Source organism: Hesperophylax consimilis, chromosome 19, assembly GCF_061612785.1.
Source record: "Hesperophylax consimilis isolate HC1 chromosome 19, BYU_Hcon_1.0, whole genome shotgun sequence".
In the NCBI taxonomy this organism is placed as follows: Eukaryota; Metazoa; Arthropoda; class Insecta; order Trichoptera; family Limnephilidae; genus Hesperophylax; species Hesperophylax consimilis.
The window spans coordinates 4,306,664-4,334,478 of NC_142854.1; the positions used below are offsets into that span (position 1 = coordinate 4,306,664).

General features: G+C 36.0%; 2 protein-coding genes across 2 annotated transcripts; one reads left to right on the plus strand and one right to left on the minus strand.

Moving 5' to 3' along the window:
• Nucleotides 1-305: 305 nt before the first annotated feature.
• Mvd (mevalonate diphosphate decarboxylase) lies at nucleotides 306-10,482 on the plus strand. The gene has a single exon (XM_089643478.1). The coding sequence runs from the start codon at nucleotides 392-394 to the stop codon at nucleotides 1,556-1,558; it is 1,167 nt and encodes a 388-aa protein (XP_089499604.1). The 5' UTR covers nucleotides 306-391; the 3' UTR covers nucleotides 1,559-10,482.
• A 112-nt stretch (nucleotides 10,483-10,594) lies between these two features.
• Nucleotides 10,595-27,347, minus strand: LOC149414682 (UPF0415 protein C7orf25 homolog). Its single transcript, XM_089642867.1, has 8 exons — nucleotides 27,116-27,347; nucleotides 24,238-24,421; nucleotides 23,956-24,092; nucleotides 21,204-21,382; nucleotides 19,367-19,590; nucleotides 18,860-18,994; nucleotides 13,632-13,774; nucleotides 10,595-12,894 (listed from the first exon to the last, which is right to left on the minus strand). Exons 1-8 carry the CDS (start codon nucleotides 27,266-27,268, stop codon nucleotides 12,802-12,804), a joined length of 1,248 nt encoding a protein of 415 aa, XP_089498993.1. The 5' UTR covers nucleotides 27,269-27,347; the 3' UTR covers nucleotides 10,595-12,801.
• Nucleotides 27,348-27,815: the final 468 nt, after the last annotated feature.

The window sequence follows — 27,815 nt, forward strand, 5'->3', positions numbered from 1 at the left end:
CAATAATAATAGGTGCCAAGTGAACATTCAATTTTAATTTCAACGAAATAACTATTAAAATTCATTATTTTATATTTCCGGAAAGTGTGTACGAACTATTAACCATTTCTCACTTTTCTGTATATTTACCGAATAAAATAATTATTTCCCTAGTTCTCTAAAAAAATCTGACGACTTACAACATTATATCATAAACATATAAAAATATTTTATGTAGGTACTATTTATATTAATTGAGGTATTTTTTCTTTATTGCCACACTCAACTGTCAATGTCAATGTCAAATTGATCATTGATTCCGTTACTTTCTGTCAGTGTCAGTAGGTCGGAATTTGTCGGAAAGTTGCGTTGTGAAGTGTTCCAAGTATATTCGCATAAAACTATCTTAAACATGAGTCTAGTGACTTGCATCGCCCCCGTTAACATCGCGGTGATAAAATACTGGGGGAAAAGGGACGAATCTCTCATCATTCCTTTAAATGATTCATTAAGCGCAACTTTGTCTACGGATGTTATGCACGCAAAAACTAGTATCTTAGCCAGTGCCACGTTAAAAGAAAACAAGCTTTGGCTCAACGGAAAAGAAGAGTCGTTCGACAATGCGAGATTGCTCAATTGTTTGAAGGAGATAAAGAAAAGGGCGGCGGAGCAGTCGACAGTAACCTCTGACCTACTCTCTTGGAATTTGCATATTTGCTCCGAAAATAACTTCCCCACTGCTGCGGGTCTCGCTTCTTCCGCCGCAGGTTACGCCTGCTTAGTTGCTACCCTGGCCAAACTGTATAAAGTTGATGGAGAAATAAGCAGCATCGCAAGATTGGGATCAGGTAGTGCTTGCAGAAGTGTTTATGGCGGATTTGTGCAATGGCACGCGGGAATTAAAGACGATGGAACGGATTCGATCGCATCTCAAGTCGCTCCAGCCGACCATTGGCCTCAAATGAGAATTTTAATCATCGTCGTAAGCGACAAAAAGAAAAAGACGAGCTCTACAAACGGAATGAAGAACAGTGTCGCCACGTCTGATCTCTTGAAACTACGCATCGAAAAATGCGTACCAGAACGCACAGCGGCAATCAAAGAAGCCATATTAAAAAAGGACTTTGAAAAATTCGCCGAAATCACAATGAAAGACAGTAATCAATTTCACGCGATATGTTTGGATACTTTTCCACCGTGCGTATATATGAACGAAGTTTCTCACGCAATCGTTGATATGGTCCACAAATACAACGTCGCTTGCGGCGGTAATAAAATTGCGTACACGTTTGACGCAGGACCGAACGCTTGCTTGTACATGCTGGAGGAACAAGTACCATTTGCTCTGTCACTGATTAAAGAAACTTTTCCAACAGATTTAAACAAAGATGTGGAATTTTTAAAAGGTATCGCTGTGGATTTGAAACCGTTACCGGAGAATGTTAGATCAAGCATAGATAAACAAGACCTGAATCTTTTGCAATATTTGATTCATACTAAAGTTGGGGAAGGGCCACAGCAATTGGTCGAAGCAAACAGCCACCTTTTGGATATTGCCGGAGTTCCTAAATTTACATGACATAGAAATTGACTTTCTCTTTGTTTTTAGGTACGGGGTATTAGAATAGAATTTGATTGTTTTAATTGAGTTATTTGTTACAAGTAGGGAACGGATTAATATATTATTTTTTTTTTTTTCAAAAGAAAGACAAATATTCCCAGGTTACGAATAATCTGATAATATTTAAAAATCTCCTACTACTCCTCAGTAAGCGGAAAATGTGAACTTGTGTTGTGATGGAGGACTTGACCAGCCGAGGAATTGAACATGCTACGCCTGGGCGATGCCATCTCAGCAATTTTTCCTCAAATCAGTAAAAGTACATTACACATCTGTTCAATGGAAATATGTAATATTCACTGAATCTCTAAATAGTATAAAATTAGTTTCTCTTTGTTCTTCCATACAACGCAATGGATTTTGATAAGATTTTCACTATCATTTAGAGAATTTCTTCCGGAAGGTTTAAATATATAATCCATGCATATTATATTTATAGAAAGTATAGAAATGTCAATGTTTTGTAATCAAGTTGTAAAAAAAATATTTTCAGGCGATTACATCGCTAACGCTAGCTAAACCTTATGAGATACCTCAAAATAATGTACTACGGAATTGTATATCTTGAAAAATCCTACAGAAAAGTCCACAGTGGTATATGTGTATCTAATAAGGATACCCACAGTAATCATTTAAGGAATTGTATAACTTCAAAAAGGTTTACAGAAAAGTCAATATGTCTATGTCCTAAGGATAACTCCCAGCAATGCCGGTAGTAGATAATAAACACTAGAAATGCCTTCTTTGTAAATTTGAATGGAAACCAATGTTGCCACTGACTTAATACCTTTGGGTTCTAGCTCATCTAGCACGCGCTCTGGCTCTATTACACTTGCCTGATATTGTATATTGCCATCTCATTTGATCGAAATTTAGGGTAAATCTCCCAGACTTGGATCATAAAGCACGCTCACATCGCATTTCTCGTGTTCTTCTTTATTCTACGACAGATTAGTTGATTTTTTGCACTGTAATCCCTATAAACAGGGTGTTAATATTATCTTAATAGTTGTAAGATCGTAGTAAACCGTTTAAATTTCAGATTCATTTATTATTTTTTTTATTTTAGTTAATTGAAAAAATATAACGTCGAGGGCGTCCTCTGAAATGTCTGACAGCGGGAGCGACGATTTCCACTCCTCTAATTCAAGTTCGAGTAAGAGTAGCTCTGATGAGAGTGATGTCAGTGATGTCATACCTGTGTTTCCCAACCGCAGGATGCGAATTTCCAGTAATTCTTCGGATCGTGACCAAGAAATGGAGAGTAACACCGTAAATTACTCATTTTCAAATGTACCTCCCGGAACCAATTTTTCTACGGAAAATTCTCATTTTTTCGAAACGCCTGGACTTCGGGATCCTCCTCCGCGTGATTCTAAACCAATATCATATTATGATTTATCGAAATCCTTGAAAATTCAAAGAATTTATGGGGTTTTAAAAAAATATATAGTTTCATAAAAAAGAATGTTTTTTTGGTGACATTTTACAAGCAAATGTATAAATTTTTTGGCACTCAAACGGTTAAGGGACGAACCAGTGATTCCTGACATTATTTGGAGTAAAAAATCTAATTGCAATTTTGGAATCCAGCGACTTTTTTTTTGGTTTTTATTTTTTAGTTTTTCAAAACCAAACTAAAAAAAAAAATTCTTTCACATGTCGTCACTGGTCACTCAGCCTATTAACCGACCAACCCCTCAACCTGATCATAACTGTCCAATAGAGTAAGGATGCCATTTACCGGGTACTTTTTTTTGATCAGCCATAAAACGAAGAAATGATTGAAATTTCTGAAAATGAGTTTGTATGTGTATAACTGTATTAATCTTTTATCATGTATGTACAATAAAAATAATTTAGCGGCCATATTTAAAAACACAAAAAGAAAAATATGTGAAAGGAGAAATTTTGTCTTTGAAAAAAAGAGGTCCTTATATCGGGTACCATACCTGCCTTTTATCGGGAACCCGGTGATAGGATGCCTACCATTTATCGGGTACCCGGTAATACGCATAAAAAGTATTTCTACAGGTGCTTTGAAATTTTTTTTTTTTTTAATAAAACACAGTTAATTAAGTTATAAAAAGGCTGTTTATTTTCGTACTGTTAAGTTCAACCGTTAAGGCAAATATCACATATGAAATCGAAATTCCCGTTACCGGAACATTATACATGAGCCCATTTTTTGTGAGCCCATTTTTTACATGCAATGCATTTTTCTCCTCTGAAATTAGATGAATATGCTTTGTTACAGTAAACGCACGCTGCATCTTCTTCATCGGTATCTGGATCATCGTCGGTATCCATGAAAATAACAGAGTCATCGTTACTCTCACCACTGCTGGAATCTGATGTGTCCACTTTTTTTTGCTTCCGTTTCATCTTCGTTGTATTTTCAGTTTTCGTCTGTTTTTTCATAATGCGTTGTTTACCTATAACCAAATTTAATTTACTGACGCCTTTCTTATCTTGTTTAGCTAAAGACTCACTTAAATTGTTTTTTTATGGGGATCCTGAAATTAAACAAGCAGATCCGGTTCTTTTACTTGTGTTAGGTTTAACAGTGGGTAGTTTTTTAATGTCAATACATCTAATAGGATCATTGCTCGAAGATGCAGCAGGGGTATCTACAGTGCCAACAGTTGCCAACGCCTGAGTGAGATGTGTGCCAGAATCAAGTAACTCTTCTAGCGTAATATTTTGTGATTCTTCCGGTTCTGGAACATCGTGAGCAGCAAAATCGTGGTCTCTGAATATGAAACGATTGCAAGGAAATATGCCACTTTTGCGGAAACCATTGATGGCCACTTCAACAGTTGCACTACGTTGGTATGCTTGCCCCATAAAACTTGCGACTTGTAATGGAGTCACTATTCTTCCGACATTATTCCTCAACCACGTAGTTACAGCTTTTGAATAATATGTTTTAAATGGCCCCATAAAAGCTAGGTCTAGCGGTTGCATCTTATGAGTTGAATGTGGCGGTAAACAAATTATTATAACGCCATTGTCGCGGGCAATGTTGATTACGTCAATATTTCGTGTATGCGAGTAATGACCATCAAGAAAAAGAATAATTTGATCCCCTTTAGAAGGCCTGGTGTATTTAACAAAGTGGCGAAACCAATCAGTAAAAATATTTTGCTGAACCCAGCCTGAAGGATGGCACGCCGATATAGCTCCTGGAGGAGCTCCATTCATGAGTTCTGCTTTTATGTTTTTACGGGGAAATATGAGCATCGGAGGTACGTAGTTGCCAGATGCACTCATACATGTTATAACAGTTATGGGGGCTCCTCTTTCTGCAGATGTTATAGCTCCGACTTGCTTCTTTCCTTTCAGCGATAATATTTTTGGCAATTTACTTTGCACAACGCTGATACCGGTTTCATCTACGTTGTAAATTCTAGTTGGGGAATTATCAACACTGTCTAGTTGTGCCTCCAAAATATCAAAAATTTTTGAAACATTGTCTGGGTTGAAACCTTTAATACGTGCCAAAGACGTGCCTTAGGGCTTCCTCTTGGCAAGATGAGGGTGTCTCTTTAAAAATGATTTAAGCCATTTCGCACCAGCAGACATTTTTTCGACGTTAAACGGATGTGGTATTTTGTTTAAATCGGCAAGTTGAAAAGCTAAACTTTTGACATCAGCGAGAGTGAGTCCGTAGAACCGTTCATCCATTTGAATACAGTACCGCACAAGCTGTTTTTCAAATCCTGCTGAAAGTGTAGGCTTTCTTCCAGACTTCTGGGAAATCAGTTTGTCGATGCAACTTATTTGCTTCTTATTTCTCACGTAATCTTCCAAAGTAGTCTGTGGGACATGGAACTCCCGGGCTGCTTTCATATATCCCATCGTTTTGTTTTGAACAGCTTCTATAGCTCTTTTCATATCTGAAGGATCCCATTTTTTGCGTGTTGAAGTTGCCATCTAAAACAAATATTAGCTGAATAAATTAAGCTTTTTATCGGGTACCCGAAGTTGGCCATTACCGGGTACCTGGTATTGCGGATATCACAAATCTGAACAATGAAATGATGACAGAAATGTAACAGAGCGATAAAATGTCCAAAGAATGCATGTCGTGTGAACTTAACTACATAGTTTAAAAGAAAAATAATAATAACTCTAAAAAACACTTACCCTTGTGTTCAAAATATGCCGTGTTAAAACTACCTTGATAAACTATTAATCAGATTTTTTGCAAAAATGCCTGCCACTTAATGAACGTGCGAGTGACAGTTGTCGATCTTTGCCTTATGATGGCGGATGGTAAGATCTCTGTTTTACCGGTCGATTGGTTTCCGCAGTTGGCACCAGTTTCGACATAAAGGGGTACCCGGAATTGAGCAACTACCCGGTAAATGGCGTCTTTACTCTACCTACTAATTTTATGATTTAAGTTAAAAAAAAAAAACATCAAAAAAATGTCACCGGAATCCAAAATTTCAATATATTTTTTACACCAAATAATGCCAGGAATCACTGGTTAAAGTAAGTCAAGCACATTCCTCAACACTCTGTATATGGCCGCAATGTCTCTGGCTGCATAGGTATCCGTGTCAATTTTTTTCAGTCCCAACTCTCCTAACTAGCTTATCACTGCTTTAGATCATTATGTACTAGAAACAAAACAGTCAACAAAGACTGACAACCAGATTGTGATTATGAAAGCATTCTAGTTTCGATGTTTCAAGAATTCAATAATGATTGGTGGCGACGTAAGTCTTTTGAGTTCAGTAGCGACGTGCACAGACTGCAAGTTGTTTGCGACGTGAGTACACATACTTGAGTATCGGATACTTGTGTTTCCCTGTAGAAGAAGTGCCTTATATTATTATTATTTATGTTTTCATTCTATATCCGTTCCTTAGTTTAGGTGCAGGGTACTAGAATTAGAAATAGTGCATTTTTGAAAAATAAAATAGATTCATTTGTCTTCCGGTGAATAGATATTATTGTTATTTTTAATGATAAACTAATGTTTAAGGGACAAGGTTTTTTTATGATAAGATGTTATTTTTAAGCAATAATTATTAGCTTGAAACACCTATATAAATTTAAAAAATCTTGCCGCCTTCTCATTGCTGGTTAGGTGCTCTACTAATCGCGCTACGTCAGCTTATTCAAAACCTGCCAAATTATTCAATATGTACTGGTATTTATCATCAAACAATTATTGCTTATTAGATATTTTTTTTCTTATTTATGTACTTAGATGTTTCAGGCTTATAATTATTGCTTAAAAATAATAAGATATTATTGTATTTAGTTGTTAAGTTTTAGGTATTGACAAGATCAGGTTGCAGACAGTAGCGCCATAATTTGAAATCTCTTTAGTAATGTATTTATTAAACACTGCTCTATGAAGGCATGTGCGAATGATTTTGCGTGGTGATTTTAAATGTTCCATCATGGCTCGAGCAAAGAGTTCCATGAAATTGTTGTTAACCTTTCCTTATCTGTGGTGTGTATTTACTACACATTGCTTCTAATAACTTTGATAACTCTATAAATATAATAAATTCAGGGTTCAGATTTTAAGTATTTCTCCGCTAAACATTTATGCACTGAATTAAAAAATAATATTTTACATAGTTTTCAAATTCAATTAAAAATCGGTGATTTTTGTCAAAAATCGGGAACAAATACACCAATACAATCAACCGTGTGATACCAACACGCGAAGAGTGTGTGAGGAAATGACACGCTATTGATGTCCCGCTTTAATTCGCTATGCGGGAACACGAGACATCTACACGTCTGCAGTTATATTTTGATTTAGTCCATCGATACCTACGACCGCACAGCTGTGTTTGTGCCAGCCGCCAGCCCTGCACGTTTTTTTTAGCATCTGCCGATGGTTTTTTCATGTTTTCAGCAATAAAATTACAATTATTATCACTTTTGATATAAAATATAATAAACATAATCGATTAGCTATGAATATTAATATTTTTCCGATATTAAATCGCTTATTTTGAGATGTGTATTGACTACACAACACCGGAAAGCGTGGATTTTTTTAGCACAATAAGGGAAAGATTAAGGAAGGTTTGAAAACATGACAAGGTTTTATTAGTCTGTAATAAAAATAAATTGTGGTTGTAAAAAGCATTTAGTAGTTTCTGTTGTGTTATCAGGTGCTTATGTATTTTTAAAATATACTATCTATATTTTATTATTGATTTTAAACTGTTGCTATTGACTTTGCCGTTACCGCTGTCTTTATTATTATGCTCTTTTTTATCGTTATGACTGTGGATAATACAAAGTAGGCTTTAAAGAGCGTTTGAGCAGTCACCTGCACGAGCTATAAAACTTGGTAGTTTTTCTTAAATTTTTTCAATGTCTTTATTTCATATAACATTTCATTTTGACAAACTCTGTATGCATTTGTACAACTTTATAAATTTATTATGTAAAGGAGTTAAACATTGTACAAAAGAAATTAGATTCTACCATAATTTTGTAATACATAGGTATAAATTTTAAATGTATTTTGTCTTTCCCGACACGTGGCCAAATATGACGATTTACCTTGAAGTGTTCAGACAGCATTGTCGATAAGCCAGTGTTAAAAAAACTGGGCTAGCTTTAGAGAGATTTGACTTTAAATCCTACAGCAGTTACCGACTGATTCCTCCTTCGAAACCGACAGATGTTTCCTAAGGATAAAAAGAATTGAAGGTTATATATTATTTTCCCTTAGATTAACGGATTATGTATTTATAAAATGGAAAATAAAATAAATATTCAGGGTATTATTAAAATAAACATTGTAGTTGTGTTTTGTTGGATATATATATATATTATTTGTTGTTACGATGTTTCTACACAGATCTTTATATATTATGTAAAAAAAATTAATAAATACTTTTTTGTATGATCACATTTTTGTAGTGTTTTTGCATCTCAGACTGAGAGACCGAGGCAAGAATCATCATTCAGAATCGAAAAAACGCTTAACACATTCACAGACAAAACATCTATTGATGTTGTTTTACGACACAATGTACATAAATACGTCTTTTAGTCAGAGACGCAATCCGAAACAACGGCCAGGGAAGTCAAGTTTTGTATTCCAATAGTATGCAGCTTGTCCATTTGCGTCACAATGTGAACACTTCGCACACCTAGATGAAGAGTAGTACAACTCAAAATACCTCTTTTTTCAGGAACAGCAAAAAACATTTTACTCGATTTTTATGTGACCGATTAAAAATATTTTTATATAATGTTGTATTTTATTTTACTAGGATATTTATTTGCTCAATTACTTATCATCAAATACACGTATCACTTGTTTATTAATTAACTTCGTGTTATTTTAGTATTCGTGACTAAATCATTGTTTAATAATTTTATCAACTCAAATTAATCAACTATTATGAATTAGTAAAATTAAAATTACTTACTTTTGTAAACAAAACCGGAGTATGTGGAGTTGATATGTAGAACGCCCGAGAAACAAGACAGGTTCAATCACGAATACCAAATCAACTAAAATAATTCACGCTTTATGACTGCAGTTAATCACGAATACAAAACTAAGTCGAAATAATCCAGTCTTTGTGCGTATTGACAGCACCTTCCCCTACAGCTGGTATGTCGTAATTGGTGATGTGTTACTGTTGTTGGTGGTGGGTGTACGTGGAGCAACTCAGAAAGACTAACTTACATCGCCATCACATTATTATTGATGGAGATTTTAAAACAGGTGTCTTTGTAGTTTGTGTAGTTTTCGGCGCAGATTCCGAAAATCGCAATAACTCAATTTTGAATTATTTCGAGTTGTGCTACCCTTATCTAGGTGTGCGACTTATATACTCGATAGGGTCACACTCAAGTTTAACATTTTTTATTACCGATTTTAATTGAGTTCACAAAAAGACATGTGACAGCATTTATCATATCACGAATCTCTGATTTTCGGCAAGTGTCTGTCAATGTGTTAAAATGACTTTTGACATGTTTAGTGAGCAGATATGAACAGACCAGTTGGCGTTTCCTAACCATTCTCTTTCCTTTCCTTCCTACAGCCAACAACACTCCCCAAAAATTGGGGATGCCAATCTTGCTGGTTCCAGGGCAGTTGTGTCTTTAGTGGAGTATCACAAAAAAATACTGCAAGGCTAGTGAAGCATTAGCTCAGTTAATTGCAAAGTAATCATTCTGCTAATTAAATAGATAATATAAATACAGTTCATGTTACATTTTTTATTACATTAAACAATTATTTATAAACGCATGCATATAACTACGATGTACAACATCCGAGCATAATGACAGGTAATCTGGAATGCTGGAATTAGCCGTTGGCGCTGGTCAGCTGGGGGTTACGCTAGCTGTCAATCTTTGTTTATTCAGAGATAAAAGCTTTTTTTTTAAAGTTTATATAGGAACTTGTGAAAAATATTATGGCTTAAAAAACATTAATTCACAAAGATCAACAAACGCTGATTCTGAGTACATAAGTTTGATTACAGATAATTACAAGCAGAATGAATAAATTGTCATTTAAAAAGAATTAGAACTGATTGGCAGGTTCTGCCAGCACTTAAACCGCTACCTCACAGGTTGACTGGCCACGTGCATTAAGAATACGGACAATTTTTGTTGAGTTACGATGCGTGTACTTGCACACGGTCACTATGGCGGTCTACAAATTATTTCAAAAGAATTCATGTATTTTTAAAATTTTGCTATATATTTAAATTGGACTTTATTTATTATACTGTTATACTTGGTGGAATTATATATTATTAAAATAGAAAATAAAACATTTTTTAAACTTATTTCCACTTTTTTTATTTTACCACTACCGGTTTCATCCTATTATGGACATCTTCAGGCTGGCAATTGAAATTCTTTTGTTACAGAATTTATACAAAATTAGGTACACAATGTCAAGGTAGGTACATATTATTGGGTTATAAAAATAAAAAAAGTATTATTATTATTATTTTATTCAAATAAAAAAAGTGGAAATAAGTTTAAAAAATGTTTTATTTTCTATTTTAATATTTAAATTGGGTTTTTTGTTTTCATACTGAACCGAGTGAGATTGATATTACTGTTAACTGATAAAACCGAGGTATGTATGACGTTACATTAGTCAGATTTCAATCATTTTGACGGGCTTTGAAAAAATGCAAACTTTGATAATTATTTTAACAATGAAAATGACATTTAAAAAAACAAAATACTGGTATTAAAGTTACAAGGTTCCTTTACAATTCCTCATTTTGGTTAAAATTTCTCAATGTTGTATTGTGCCTTCGAGCTGCTCGAGAACGTCTGGAAGTAGATTTCCAAGTTAGTGTTGATAAGTTAAGAAAAGTGTGGATTATGCTACGAAAAGGATAAATATAAACTGATAAAAAAAATTCTCATATTTGCAACAAACATTTTGTTCAATCAGACTATGTGATGCCTCTGGAATCTGTTCTAATAGTAACTACAGTCTAATTTGAGCAAAATGATATTTTTATGGCAGGGCCGGCCCTTTAAGGGCGCAATTGGAGCAGTCCGCTCCGGGCGCCCAATTGCCAAGGCGCTGATAATACCTAACACCTAACAGTCCAAACAAATCGCCCTTGAAATTTTTTTTCTTAAAAACGGCGCTACTTAAAAATACAAATCATCTAAATATTATTGATTATAGTGATCACCTCTACCGACGTCTACTGGTTTTGACAAGGGACACCAACATTTAACTCTCGCCAGGCGCCGTTTGGTTCAGGGCCGGCCCTGTTGAATGGCAATATACATATGAATAAGCACAAGTACACCACTTTCAAAACTTGATTAACCTCACTTTTCAACTTTATGTCTCTGAGAAAATTATCTGATGATTGATATTTCTATTGTGCGCCGCCAATATGAAATTAAACAGCATAAATTCATCTTATTCTGTTAAAAGTATGTGTAGATAAATACGTTAATAGGAAATCAATCGGAAATAAGACGAGGTTATAAACAACTAACTAAGTCTTCCTCTTTAAATACTTCTATCTGAATTTCACTTTTTTTTTCAGTAATGAATGATAGCAAATTTAACCCACTTCCAGACATCCGATTGAGCTGAAACTCGGCAGATATACTCGTTGTCGATGACAATGCATTCTCTCAACTTTTGGTGGCAATCACGAACACATACGCAGACATATACGCATTTCTCTGAAATTTGACGACATTACAGCAGACAAAGAAAATAAATGTCAGTCCCGCAATATCGACATTTGGAGAGGTTGATAGAGTTGTCGACTCCAGTTCCTGGTTAGGAAGGTTCAATCCTAAGTCGAAGCATTTTTTTTTTAACTTTTAAAGGACTATTTAAGATAGATTAATAAAATAATTAATTATTAAATCCCAAATTTTTCATTTCTATTTCTCAATTCATTTTTGAACTCTTTGAAACTCCAACTAATAATAACCAATCAACCATTTTTTTAAAAGCCTTTAATTCCTCAACACCCATAAAATCCATAGCTACCATAACGTGTAAATGAACGCTGACAACACTAGCGCCATCTGCTTCGAGCTTTTACTTGCCGTTAGATCAATTTAGAAGAAAATTGATGAATCGTCGTATTTTTGACTGATGTTTTTAAAATTTGGGATGAGTAAGTATAAAACCACTGAAAACAGACCTAGGGGTTAACGCTAAAAGTGCCAGTTTTTTGGTATTTTCGTACCAGAAAGTATTTTTTAGCGTCCCTTATTTGAATATTATTAACACCTATACCTGTTGCGCTAGATCCAGGAAATTGTTACCATCTAATGTAGACATCAAAATATTGATTTAGTTTAACAATCTTCAATCTCGAGTGATTCACAAACTTGACATGGGCACTTCTAGTTTTTAGCCCCAGAGATAAACGAAGGGAATTGTGGGAGCGATGGTGTGCCCTAAAAAAAGCTTATTTTCCGCTGAAATTGAACAAATATGAACATTCTTTCATCATTGGCCTGTCTGGGAGTCGAAAGATCTTATGTAAAATGGTGACAGAAGTTTCCTTTCAAATCGTTACCGTTTTTCGTTCAGTGTATGAAATACTCGATTACATATTTTGGACAATAGCTTAGCTGATATTTTATACTTGTAACACATCAGCATTTTAAAGGCGTAACTAATGAGAGATGACCGCTGTGGCGGTACGTAGATTGAAGTAGGGCGGCGAGATCTGATGTCAGGATGTGGGCAGCAGACACGGGGTGGCGGTGGATTCTTTCTGCTCCGTCAGGGCGCGGGATTCGTGGATTATTGCCGCGTATGTGATACCCTGAAATCATTATCAATTATTTATCAAATACCTATCATTAATACTATGACTCTGGACCAACGACTACATAATATACACTAGAAATGCCTTTCATATACATTTCAATGGAAATCAATGTCGCCACTGACTTAATACATTTTGGTTCAATCCCATTTATTATTATCATTATTTAATGAGCAGGGCAGCATTTTGCTGATATCTAAGTCTATTTGCAAGGAAGTGTTTATATTAGTAGTATCGATGACATGTTGTGGAAGTTTGTTCCATTGTTCTACTACTCTATTTGCAAGGAAGTGTTTATATTAGTAGTATCGATGACATGTTGTGGAAGTTTGTTCCATGCTTCTACTACTCTATTTGCAAGGAAGTGTTTGTATTAGTAGTATCAATGATATGTTGTGGAAGTTTGTTCCATTGTTCTACTACTCTATTTGCAAGGAAGTGTTTATATTAGTAGTATCGATGTAGCAGTTATTAATTTATTTAAATGTGTTACATTAAGTTAAAATTAAAATTAATAACTGTTATTAATTTATTTAAATGTGTTATATTAAATTAAAATTTATATTAATAACTGCTAAATCATTATTAAACAATTGAGATAACATTAATGTGGGGAAAACAGACTTCAAAATACCCCCACAGAATATGAAATCTATTGTCACAATTATTTTATCAGTAAATCGGAAGAAGGGCAAAGGTGTGCGTGATGTTTATATATTTAAATATAGATTAACCTGCTGTTGGGCAGCCCGCACAAATCCCTCATTAGCGGATATAGTCAGCGCTTTGATCCTCTGCCCGAAATTGAAGACCACTTTGGAGCGCAGCCGGATCCTTCCTCTGACCCTCAGATCTCCCCGCTTCGACTCATCGGGACCTGGACACAAACAAACAATGGTTAGTAATAATTGAGGACACTGGTGGACTAACAACCAAACCTACAAGTTTTGAGAAAATCTCTGTTCAAATTTTTTAAGGATTTTTGTACATACGTTTGGATTTTTTATTAAAAATTTTTGATGTGCTTAATACCTCTGTAGTGTCCAAAGAGTAAAAATCTAACAAACAGAAATAATTATTTTCTGATTATCATTTCGATATGCTGACAATCAAAGAATACAAATTTTTAATATCCGATAGGTACTTTTGGCGCTTGACAAGTTAAATATTTTGTTATCTATAAAAGTTTAATTTGTTATTTAGCTATTAAAAGAGGTTTTTTTATTTTATTTATTGTTATCTGAATACATTTTTTAAGTAAAAATGAGCGCAGGTATGAATTTTCTTTACCAAAATCATTAGGCCAGTGCAATTAGCGATTCGCGATCGAAGTAATTCCGGTAGTCCCAATTTTTTTATATGTTATATAAACTGATCCCCTGATGTAAAATCTGATTTTCCGACCTTGGCGCACCTGTGCTCGCGCCGCCATTTTGAAAAAACTGGCCGAAATCGGGCCAAAATCTAGTTTTTCCCAAATATCTCATTTCCAATGCACATTTCGGCTGAAGTATTTTAACAAGTATAATATAACATAAAATAACCTACAACGTTTGTTTATAAAAATTTCTTCTATCTCTAATAGGTACCGAGGTAGAAAGTCGTAAAGGTGCGTATATTTTTGAAAAAACAAGTTTTTTGCGCGACTAGGTTTAGTTTTTTATAAATACCTCGTTTCCAGTACAATTTTGTGAAAAATTTATTGATAATAATTTTGTAGAAAATAAAATTTCGTTAAAGATATAGGTATACAATTTATATTTTTTATCTCTATTACGTATCCAAACTCTAATCCACCAAAACCAGGCCAAAAATTGAAACTGAGGTTAGGTGTTTTAATTGGCATTGGCACAAATTGGCATGGCATTCCTTGATTTTATTTTTCTTTAACAATTATTGTTCTAAGAACATATACGTTGACAACAATCGTCATGCCTGTGTCAGACCTAGCTATAAATATAGTAGATAGACTATTTCAGCATATCGGTCGCCATACATTCCCAATGGGAAGACCACTAAAATAGGCCAAGCCACTACATTTGTGCTCGCAGCTTGGTCTGACATGCCTATCAACGTAATCACAACATACATTTAAGATTATTAATACAATTAAGATGATAAGGTACATAAAAAAGATAAAAAATTGGCATTTTCGTAAAATTAACATTTATTGACATTATTTTCTTTATTAGTTAAGTTGTCAGCATAACAAAAAATAAAATTAACGGTAGATCAATTTAGACAGAAGTACGAGCCCTTGACTATAGTTTCTTACTTCTGGCCCTGAATAGCTTCTTCATCTATCTTATCACCCAAATTTGTGGCGACTGGGTCATCATATTCCTGTCATCGTCATCAACGAAGGCTTCTACAGCATTCTCGCAGGAGTTGCCATTGCAATGAATGCAGAGTAGGGAACATTTCAAACCCGACTTTCTGCAGGTGCACTTTCCAGCGCAACCTTTTTTGCATTGACATGATATGAAGTTCAGCAAGGCCTGAGGTGCAGCTTCCTTCAACATTGTTACTGGAGTAAGTAACCCAACAGCATCCTTTTTCCACCCCCATTCAGTCGGATCTTTATCGTGATCAAGCCAAGTCTGCACTTGCAAGTATGTTCTTGAAGCGTGTTGCTGGACTGCATCTTTGGTGGGTGGTAGCCTGGATAAATTGAATTTGTTCTTTTTTACTCCTTTGACGAAAATGATGTATCTTAAATTTTCCAAATTTGATTTCTCGTTGCCGCCATACAAAAGTGCAAATAGTTGTTCGGCAGCCAAAGTGATTGTTTCTGTCTTTGCTTTTGGGTCTTGAAATACACGAACAAGTTCATTCACTGAGTGGTTCTTGAGAAGAATATTACAAAATTTGTGTTTGCCTTGAGTGAACGGAGCTCCAGTTGTATCGCAACCACTTATGGCATGAAGTAATAAAATGTTTTCAACTATTTCAATGTGTTTAAAACATTTTTTCGAGTACAACGCGTTAGAACTTTTTGGTAATATACGTTGAGAGGTGAGAGAGCTGTGAGGAGTACCAGCAGATCAATATCCTGACCAACGATTATGACTACATCATGTTGAGATGACAACGAATTTGCTGTGTTCACTATGAGAACGTCAGCATCCTCTTCAGCTTGTACTGTCGTTATGTGGGATCGTGCAAATGAGGTTCTGAGTAGGGAAATAAAACGAGACTTGTTCTTCTCATTTCCCAGAAACTTTTCCTGTGGCACTTGTGGGTGCATGCTTTCAAAAAACAAAACTTCAGCAGAAGTTGTAACTCTGGCACGCCGTGCTCTTTCCACCCCTTTAGTGCTTTTCTTTTCCATAGAATCTGGGTATCCATCGAATACCACTACTGCATTGGATCCATAGTGATTTTGTACATATCTGACATATTGCTGGAAAATTACTGAAAAAGGTTGAGCACGACCCCATACAACTTTGTGCAGTAAATATCCTCCATCAATTACCTGTATTTTACTGCTTCCCAGTTCTGTATTATTTGGTAGAGGGTTTAATGATGAATAAAATATAGACTTCGTTCTTTTGCGCATGCCTTCTTCTGAGAAAAGAGACAATGGTACAGGAGAGAGTTCATATTGAAAATATTATTTAAGTTCACTTTCAGACTTTTTGGCAATACACATACGATGGAATAGCATTAATGGATCTATTGACATAGTCACACCCTGATTTTTGACACTGCTGGTCACCGCCGCAAGAGAAACTATTGCATCATTACGTTTTAAGTGTAGGTTTCCAAAGTTCTTGTTGATAACTTTAGACATAGCTAATTTCCCCATCTTTTCAGCCATGTGACAAGTGAATTTGCTATCCCCGATTGTGCCACTGCTAATAGACATAATCACGTTTGTTTTAGGAAATGGTTCATGGCAAGCAAACCAATCAATGAGAGTTTGAACGTCTCGATCATCCCTCTTAATTCTTGCAGGCCTCATCTCTACATGTTGCTCTGACGTTCCTGATTCAATCCCACAAAATGACTCGATACCCTCACAAATGTTATGCAGATAAACGAATCCAGCAGTCCAACGAAGGATGGAACTGTCTGTGATTCCTCGTCCTTGGGTCAAATCTCCAGATGTTTTCATCGATCTCATCAGAGTTTGTTCGATGGTCATGTCAGACCAAATCCCTGACCAAAATTTATGAGACCGTCGGATCGTAAAGTAGCCCTCTTTTGTAAATCTTTCATACACGTTTGCACTGAATCATTTCGAACTGAACGCTGCTGTGACACTAACGCTGTGAAGCTCCGCTCCAGGCTCAAGACGTGACACGCGGCAACTGAAGGGAACCGGAGGGGAGGAGTAGAAGGGTGGGGGGTAGCCCCCCCATACCGAAGTGCCCTCTAGTAAATTTATAGATGTTTGTATTTAAAAATGCAAAAAAAATCTAATAACGTGATAATAAACCGTGATAGATTTTCTGTGCGTACTTACCTAGATTTGTTTATTCTTTATATCGGTAAAAAAACTATATAAACATAAAAACGGCACAGCTTTTTTTGAAATTTTATGTTCTACATAATTGGTATCAATAAAATTTTCATGAAATTCCACTGGAAACGAGGTATTTATAAAAAACCAAACTTAGTCCCGCAAAAAACTTGTTTTTTCAAAAATATACGCACCTTTACGACTTTCTACCTCGGTACCTATTAGAGATAGAAGAAATTTTAATTAACAAAAGTTGTAGGTTATTTTATGTTCTATTATACTTGTTAAGATACTTTAGCCAAAATTTGCATTGGAAATGAGATATTTGGGAAAAACTAGATTTTGGCCCGATTTCGGCCAGTTTTTTCAAAATGGCGGCGCGAGCACAGGTGCGCCAAGGTCGGAAAATCAGATTTTACATCAGGAAATCAGTTTATATAACATATAAAAAAAATTGGGACTACCGGAATTACTTCGATCGCGACCCCCTTTTTGGCGCTAATTGCACTGGCCTACATGGGATTATAAAAAAATGTGTTCACTTTTCATCATCTTTTACACTATACAACTGAATAAAAATAATCTATTTACATAAAGAAGAGGTGGCGGGCGGGCGGCGTTTGTTTGATTTCTATACAAATCTGCAGTTTTATTTCGAAATTTAAGAAATTTGGCACACTTGACCTTCAAAACACTACAGTCTAGGTCTGATTTCGAAAAATTCAGTGTGCCCGGGCAACGCCGGGGACTTTAGCTAGTAATGAAGCAAATCTTATGAGCTGAAACCGAAATGCTAACCTTTAACGAATGGCAATCTGACAGATGAAAGTGAGGTTAGAAATAGCGATAATGGCGGTAAAATTAGTTGCAATTGCAAAGTTTGTACATGATGTAGGTATAAAGTATAATTTGAGTATAAATATTTTTTTTTTCCACAGTCCTCCTCACTAGGGTTTACTGTTCTGAAGTAAAAGTGAGAATTGTTATTACATTATTGTTGATATGTTGATATTCTTGCATGAAGAGACCTCTGTTAACAATGTAGAGTGACTATTTATTGTTTAGTGACAGCTAAGACATGCATTATACTAAATAACATGCATTGGCCGGACAAACGACTTAACCCTTACCACTCCATTATTTTTTAATATTTTTTGTCAGCCAACTCTAATTTAATTAATGGCAACGTGAATTTAAATGTTTTTATTGTTGAATAATCACAAGAAATAACGTCACGTGTAAAGTTTTGCGAACGAAAATACACCGAGCGCGCACGTCTTATCTTGTCAGCCCCCAGCCGACAACTGAGTTGTAGCGTACAAATAGTGATGTCGGCTGGCATCCGACAAAGGATTGGTAAGGGTTAAAGGATGTTAAGTCATTCTTCCGCGTGTCCTCAATTATAATGAATAGTTAACTTTATACAGTGCCGTTTAGTGATTCAATCACATATTACATTGGTTACTGTAAGCAGCATTTTCTATAAGAAAAACTTACCATTTTCATCATCTTGCATGACGGTGAGCCGGGTTCTCAGTTGGGCGGCTCGCTCCTTCTCGTGGGGACCTCCCAACACCTCCACTATCTTGTGGAAGTCATCCCAGGCGGCCTCACAGCATACCAACTTCTTCCCTGGAGACAGAATAGTGTATGTGATAGTTCGAGCTACAAGACATATATGGCTCTAGTGCAGATGTCGGTAGTATACAGGTTTGCTCGTCCATGTTCAGAACCAAGATGGGCGAGCAGTTAGGTTTCTAACCACAGACATTTTGAGAACATAATAGAGAGTATGTATGTTATTCTACGGACTAATAACCAAACCTAACCTATTTTATAAGAGTTTTTGATCTAAATAAAAGACAGTATTTTGTTGTGAAGAAGATGTAATTATGCACACAACAGTGTGATCATGCTGGTCACAACCAGGTTCAGCGTGTCCAGCCGGGTCAGGTGTTGAAGTATTGCTCGATATAATGATTTGATTGCTTGACGTGTACGCACCTTCGAACAGCCTCTCCAGCACGGGCTTGACGGGACGCAGAGCTTCCCAGGCCGCCTGCTGGCTGAGCAGTGGCTGGCGGAACTGGAAGTGGCGGCTGCCGTTGGTCAGGTTACTGACATAAGCCATCATGCTGGTCACATCCAGGTTCAGCGTGTCCAGCTCTGTTAGGTCGTTGGGGCCGAGGGAGGGAGGTGGCGGACGTGGGGCTAGACGGGACGCCGAACTAGAACAAGATGCAAACAAATTTCATCTATTAATCTTCACAAACTTTCAAGACCAAATTTCGAGAATATTTATACATATAACATGAATGTTCCAGAAGGACATGGCCAATACCCAATGTTGATCATAAAGTCGTCAACGCGAAAATACCTCTCATGTGTCAAAAACGTAATTGTTCAGTAATCTGTAACTCTTAAAATCAGCTTTAGCTCCTCCTGAAAAATTACGTTTTTGACGCATGGGAGGTATTTTCGCGTTGACGACGATATATTATTTTTTTTACATTGATTCTGTCTTTGGGGATGCTGTTTGGAGGATCAATGAAATGGCCAAGAGAGGATCCAAAAAGAAAAATAAGAAATCCAGAAAGAGAGAAAGAGTGAAGAAAGAAAATAGTAGGAAGGAACATATCCAAAAGACCATTCCAAATTAGGTATAATATCATTCGCGAAGTGCAAACTGTAAGGCGTTCTTATTCACCAAAACAATAACAATAGGTACATAGGCAGTTGAATCGTTGACTTCCTTGAATAATATTCGCGTATAGGTGATATATTATAACTGTTGACACAAATTTTGCTGAATGAATATGTGCAGCTATTACTTTCAACAGCGATGGGCTTTGAAGGAATACGTGCAGTATTATTTTCAATGCTAGTTATATTTTGACGCAGCACTAATTCGGATACATGGAATTTATCCGAGGTTCATGCACCGTATGGACTAATACGATTTAGCCTAGAAACCAGATGTTATGCAAATCTTGCAATACTTAGTTTTAATAGATGGCATTAATAACAGGTGTTCTAGCACAGCACTGCAGTGTTATGAGAAAACCATGCAACCCAAAATTTCACAGCAGAACAGGTGTTCTAGCACAGCACTGCAGTATTATAAGAAAATCATACAACCCAAAACTTCATGGCAGAACAGGTGTTCTAGCACAACACTGCAGTGTTATGAGAAAACCATGCAATCCAAAACTTCACGGCAGAACTGGTGTTCTACAACAGCACTGCAATGTTATGAGAAAACCAGGCAACCCAAAACTTCACAGCAAAAAAGGTGTTCTAGCACAGCACTGCAGTGTTATGAGAAAACCATGCAACCCAAAAATTAACGGCAGAACAGGTGTTCTACCACAGCACTGCAGTGTTATAAGAAAACCAAGCAACCCAAAACTTCACGACAGAAAAAGTGTTCTACCACAGCACTGCAGTGTTATGAGAAAACCATGCAATCCAAAAAAGGGGCAATTAAGTAAATCGCGTTTGAAGATTTAGAGATTTTCCTACTGAAATATAACAAACCGTGATATATTTCAGTAGGAAAATCTATTTAAGGAAAGCATATTAAAAACATCTGTGAATTTTGGGTGGATGGATATAGATGAGTGGAATCAAATAAGCGATGTTACAACAAAACATGCACCCCGGATTGCATGGTTTTGTCGTAACACGGCCAAGCATAGCATGACAAGAGGCATGGCACTTTGTATTGAACCTTTTTGTTTACCTATCTTCCCAAATGTTAACAATTTTAAAATAAAAAATCTTGTACTGTAAATGGATGGTTAATATGTCTAGAGTGGTGCAACAGAATGAATTAACGTACCTAATGCAAGTGTCATCTTCATAGTCTTCTTCGGAGCCACTGCCGCTGCAGTCGGAGCTGGACTCCTCGCTGTCGGAGCCGTGGCAGGTGGGGATGATGGTTCCCTTCACAGTGATGCCCAGTTCCTGGAGTTTGGAGGCCAATGCATCCTCGATGCCACTGACAAACTCAAACACAACCTGAAAACAGACGGTGCTTAGCAATATTCTATAATGTGTACATACGGGAATGCGGGGAGTTCATTAGACTTAGCCACGTCGGTTATTAGGCGTTCCGAAAATATGCTTGAATATACACAGCTAGAAACCAACTAAATTTGTAATTATCTTAAACAATGTGAGGAATGTGGAGATCCGCAAAGAGTGCAAGGCTGATGTAAGCGTAATGAGTAGATCAAGAAAGGGACGCTTAGATGGTTTGGGCATGTAGAGCGAATGAGCGAAGAAAGGAGTGTAAGGAGAATATACGATGCAAATGTGAATGGTAGCAGAATTCGGGGACGCCCGAGGAAGACATGGCACGACCAAGTGAATCAGATACTTGAGTCGGGCCATGTCAAGAGTCAGAACAATAGAAAAATCAGCAAAGGCGTGATGGTTAGTTAGTTAGTTAGTTAATCTTAAACAGCTTCACAATTCAACCGACAATATGCTTGAATATACATAACTAGAAACCAACTAATGTGAAACGCAACATAATTAGAAACCAACTAATGTGAAACGCAACATAACTAGAAACCAACTAATGTGAAACGCATACAGTTGGCTGTTGTATGGAGTCATCACATATGTACATTCTGACTCCTAGAAAAGTAGTATGGGTAACGCAGCGAGAATGGACTGCAATAAACAAGCTTGGCATTAAATATACGAGGGTCATTCGAAAAGTTTCCGGCTTTTTTAAGAAAAACACATTTTTCAAAGCTAAGATTTGATGGTGGTGTACCCAGGTTTCATCGACGGTTATCATTCGTCGCAAAAATTCTGCTGGATTTTTTTGATGCTGGCTAAGACACTCGCGTGACATGTCCGTCTGTATGCACTTTTGGTTGATCGTCAACAAGCGCGTCCCCCAGCGCGCGAATAATTTTCTCATATCCATGTAATCTTAATGTAAAATCTTGTGCACCCGTTCAGATGATATCCCACGAGCCTCAGACCACTGACCACTTCGTCAGTTGTAGCGGTTTTCGGGCGACCACAACGTTTCTCGTCTAAAATGCTCGTTTCTACTCGGCCACCCAATGTTTGACCGAGTAAATGAAGGGGAGGCTTCACCATATACAGAGTCTAACTTATCTTTTATTTCCTGAGTCTTCTTACCTTTCGAATAAAGGAATTTTATCACTGCGCGACACTTAATTTTCTCTATTGTTAACAGACAATGTCAGTTGACAACTTTGGAAGAGTGCCATAGACAAAGTAATGCTCAGAATGACTTGAAATTTTTACAGTTTACAAATGTTAAGGCCGTCTATCGGACGGCAATAGAATTTTTATCCTACAGTTACTTCATGTCGATGAGGCCGGAAATTTTTAACCTTACCCTTGTATTTGTGCATCGGTATACGCTTCCACCGGCGAGGAACAGCCCTTTGTCTCGTTTACACCTACTTATTGTCACTATCGGAAGATACGATGCTTGTAAAATAATATAGTTACGAAGCCTACAACATAGCGTATATATTGGGCAAATTTTTTAAAAAATAGTCTCTGGAATTATACTCCAATCCACTTATATTGAAAGAGGTTAATTAATATGTCCATAAAAGTATACTCGTGGGAGATCCCATGCACTCTTTTAATCTCCGATAACGAGGACTGCTGCCTATCAGAACTCGCCAATCAACAGAGCGACTCAACTGCTTAACGATTCTACATCGACCATCGACATTTTTAACGTCACTTACAGACAGTTTAGCAACTATCTTTTGACGCATGTTACAAAATAGTAAAATTGTCTCCATGACCTTTTATTCTTACATGTACCTGAAAATTGTAATCTTCTCCGTAATATATTGGTGCATAACCGTTTTTACGGATAACATGAATACATAAATAAATAATTAAATATGAGGTTCCAATTCGATCAGGTAATAAATAATCTCAGTTTTCATTACTTCATGTTCGCATCGTTATATTTGTGTTAGTTTTTATGCAAAAATTTTCTTTCTTCGTATAAGCCTACTTATTGTGACTAGCAGGTAAGGGACAGCAAGTTTATAATATATTATGTTCACTGTGTTAGAATATTCTAAGAGTGCGTGACTTGTCATTGTATATTTTTCATTTGAATTCAGTCCTAAAGATTATTACATTCAGACAAACTGTATTTTAATAACAATGAAATAAAACAATACATTTTATATAACCGACATCAAGTCTGAACGAAACACGCTGTATGTAAGAGTTATACATCTGTGTGAGTACTGTGACAAAGTCAATTAGGCCCAGTTGTTTCACAGAAATTCACGTATGATAAAGTCATGAAATGGCCATTCATTGTTTCATTGACATTTGAAAGGTCCTGTTAAAAGCGGATGCTGGGTGCGTTTCAGCTTTCCATCAAATTGTAATAAGCTGGCAAGCTCAACAACATGATAGTTGGTGTCCTCTTTTACATATAAAAATTGAATCCAAAGCCGAAATGGATTTTGAAACCTTTCAAATGTCAAAGAAAAAAGACAATGTTACATTTGAATTTTTGTGAAACAACATGTCCTAAGATTGATAGATCTGTTCTCTATACCAACCTGTGGAGTTTGGTAGAAGGATGGATGCTCCATAGCACACTCCATATAGTCCTGCGCCTGGTCCAGAACTGATCTGGCTCCGTACGATGCATTTCCCCCGCTGAGGGCTGACAGAGATTTGGGGTTCCTGGCTATCACTGGAAAATACAAAAAAGTCATATTAGATAGACAGTTAGCATATCAGAGCCATCAGTTTCTTCAATTCGGTACTGCATCATCATAAATGTGGCAGTAGAGCGTAATAGAGTAATAGAGTATTTAATTCTTCATAGCTGAAAGCACCTTTGGTCCAGACGCGTCCGTTGTCGCTGATGACATCGATGCTGACCTTCCCACCGCCCCGACACTGCATACCCTTGCTGACGGAGAGGACCCCGGGCCGCAAGCAGCACTCTACCACGCAGGCCAGGTGACGCAGGTTGGAACAGGATAGCTGCTCCTTCTTCACCGCACCCAAGCTACGCAACTGCAAAATTATACATTTCGTAAGAATAGAAAAACATTTGTTCAATGTAGGCATTTAATCTGCAATCGTTTCCTAGATACCCCCATGAAAAAACTATACCAAGAAATGAACTTATTGAAAATTGTACGAATATAGCATATGTCTTTTAATCAACAAAATACAAAATGGATTATTAAGTACAAACACAACATTTATAAAAACGTCAAAAGTACACAAAAACTATACAAGACAACATAATAAATTGTACACTAATACAGTAAAGACTGAAATTGGTTAAGAGAAGCGTAGCCCATGAGGGTTTAAATATTTACAATGTCCTTCCCGATAGCCTGAAAACCGAGAATCGAATAAGTAAATTTAAGAAAAACTGTTGGATCCTAAGATAAGCGAACAGAATGTAGAGTGATTGTTAAGATGAGGTATTATGTACTATTGTTATGTTGTGTAAAATTATTATTTTTATGTGTGTTAGAAAGTGAAATATTTATATTTCTTTAACTATATTATGCAATAAAAAATAGATTTAAATAAATCTTCGATTCGACTATGGTGCCAATGTTTAATTTTGGTGGGATGAAGATTAGATAGTTTAGATATATGGAAAGACACGCTGTGGAATGTTTCATATTGGTATGAATAAGATTAGAATAGTTTAGATACATGGAAAGACATGCTGTGCAATGTTTCATATTGATAGGAAATTGGTGGGAAGAAGATTAGATAGTTTAGATACATGGAAATACACGCTGTGGAAGGAAATAAGATTGTTTAGATAAAATAAACAAACTTAAAGAAAAGAATGGAGAAGAAGGAGAGAAAGATCTGGGAAGGAAAAAGGTATGAGGGTATAAAGGTATCAATCAACATGATAACCCAAGACAAGAGAATCCTAAATCATAAAATGTTAACCTGTTTGGGTCATTATTGGCTACTGGAATTAGTAACTGACTTTTGGTCTACTGGCATGTCACATATCGTAGATTTTACCTCTTGTTTTCTTAGCACCACTCTAGGAATACTATCAATGGGTTCAGTAACTTTGGTGTTACTTTGCAAAATTAACTTTTGCCTTAGGGAAAAATAGAAAAACGCCAGGAAAACAGTGAAAACTATAAAACAACTACAGGCCGCAAGAATGACTATGGAAACGATTTTCCGATTATCTAACTGCGGAGAAAGTATTATTGTGTTGTCAGTTGCCGGTAAAGAATCTGTTGTTGGAGCTTCATTAGGTGGTGTGCTATTGGTGGGATCTGTAGTTAAAGCTTCAGTAAGTAGTGTGCTATCAGTGGGATCTGATGTTGGAGCTTCAGTAAGTGGTGTGATATCGGCGGGATCAACCTATCGCTATTGAGCTTTCGTTAAATTTTGATTTTATGGTTTAAAGTCAAAGCGTCATATTTACGTTGGGAGAAGAGTCCATTTTGTAAACTAATTCAAACAAAAAACGTGGCAGAACGAAAAGAACAGAAACATATTATGCGATAGCTGTTGTGAGAATACACCGAAATGTCATAAAACAACAATAATGAACCCTGGTGACTGGTAAAATAGTAATCTCTAGCAAAGCAGACGGCGGTATAGTAACTGAGTGTTTAAGAGTAAAATGACCCGACCCGTCGGTGCACATGTCTAGATACGCGGCGGACTACTAAATTTGACATAATGTCAATATTTTGGACTTTTCTTTCTAATTTCGTCCTATTTGGCAAATATCACATTGATAGTATTTATAGGTAATAGTTCCATCAAAATTCAAGATGGCCGCAAACTAGACAACTATCCTTATAGATTTGAACGAAATTACTATTAGGTATTTTTCCATTTCAGGTAATTTAAATAATTTTTTTCTCACAGTAAACTTGAAACAAAGTTTTTTTGGTGTGCGTGCGTATTAAGGGTAGTCTAAATAGTAAATATTTACGTCTCTCTGCTAGGAAAATGTTGCTTGAACAATGATGGAGGACTTAGTTAGCAGTGGGTTGAACCCGTGATTGTTAAATTTGAATATTGGTGAAACAACTGGCCCTTAGATGATTTGAGATTCTTACGGCCAAAAGTATTATAGTGTTTTTGGGGTATTACGCCTGCCGTGTTGCGATTCCTCCTCTCGCCAATGTTTCGGACAGTGTTATTGTGTATGTTACCAGGGCAGATGTGATGGGCACTGTAACACTGTCTGAAACGAAGGCTAAAGGAGGAGAATGTGCAACAAGGCATAATACCCCAAAAATCACATCACTTATCACAAGACTTACAATATGCTTTTGGTATAATATTTATATTAAACTTAGTAGTCAAAAATCTATTTCGGAGGAATACACAAAATATGAACTTTGTGTTTAGTATATTTACTTAAATTACAAATGATATCAACTCGGTTAACAACACAGGAAAGGTTAAAATAACAATAGAAAATTACACATAAAAAGTCTTAATAATTCATATGTTTAGCATTAGGACTAGTATAAAGAGTTAGGGACTGAATTGCCATTCAACATTGGTAACCGGTATTGACGTGAATTGTGAAGGGCTATACAAACTATCAAGGCTACAAGACGTGCTAGCTAACATATTTTTGATCAACAAATTTCTATCAAAAACCGTAGCACAATATTTGCTAAACTTTTAATTTACACGCACAGATGATTTATAAATCATCCAGAATAAAGAAAATAAAGTTTGTAGACGAACCTTCTTCAGAAAAACGATTTCTTGTTTGATTTTTCGCTGGAGTTTCGTAACTCCGTCGACATTGAGCACGTCTGTGAGCTTCTCTATCAACTCTTCTCCAAAGTGGATCTTTCTGTCCACTTCCTGCAACAGTTCTTCGTTGCTTTTCTCCATTATTAACTAAAATAAATATATATTTAATTCACTATGAATAATATCAGCTGACGAAAGACAACATTTGGTATAACTTTGACAGCTGCTATGTTCTGTTTTGTAGTGCTGCCATAATGCAAAATTCAAAATTATATTAGACAAAATAAGTTAACAAGTAAGTACGAACTTTTTTTACGAATGTAATAAAGAAATTTGAAAATAACGGAACTCATTGAAAATAAAAATTCAAACCTTATAATAATACATTGTAACATAATAAAAAATATATATAATTAAGCTTGGAGGACTTTAATGATGATGGAAGAGTGAATTCAAAATAATATTGTTAAGTTATTCGGAACCTATATTTCAAAGAGATTTGCAAAATAAACAGGAACTCAACAAATAGGTATTTTTTAACAAAATATTATGGATTTTAGAAGATGGCTGTGATTTTTTCACTAATTAGCTATAACATTGAGTTCATTATTGTTTTCAAAGCGTTTGAAAGGTTTGAAATTTTAAAATAAAAGTTTATACCGTGAGTGGTTTTTTTATGTTCATACCT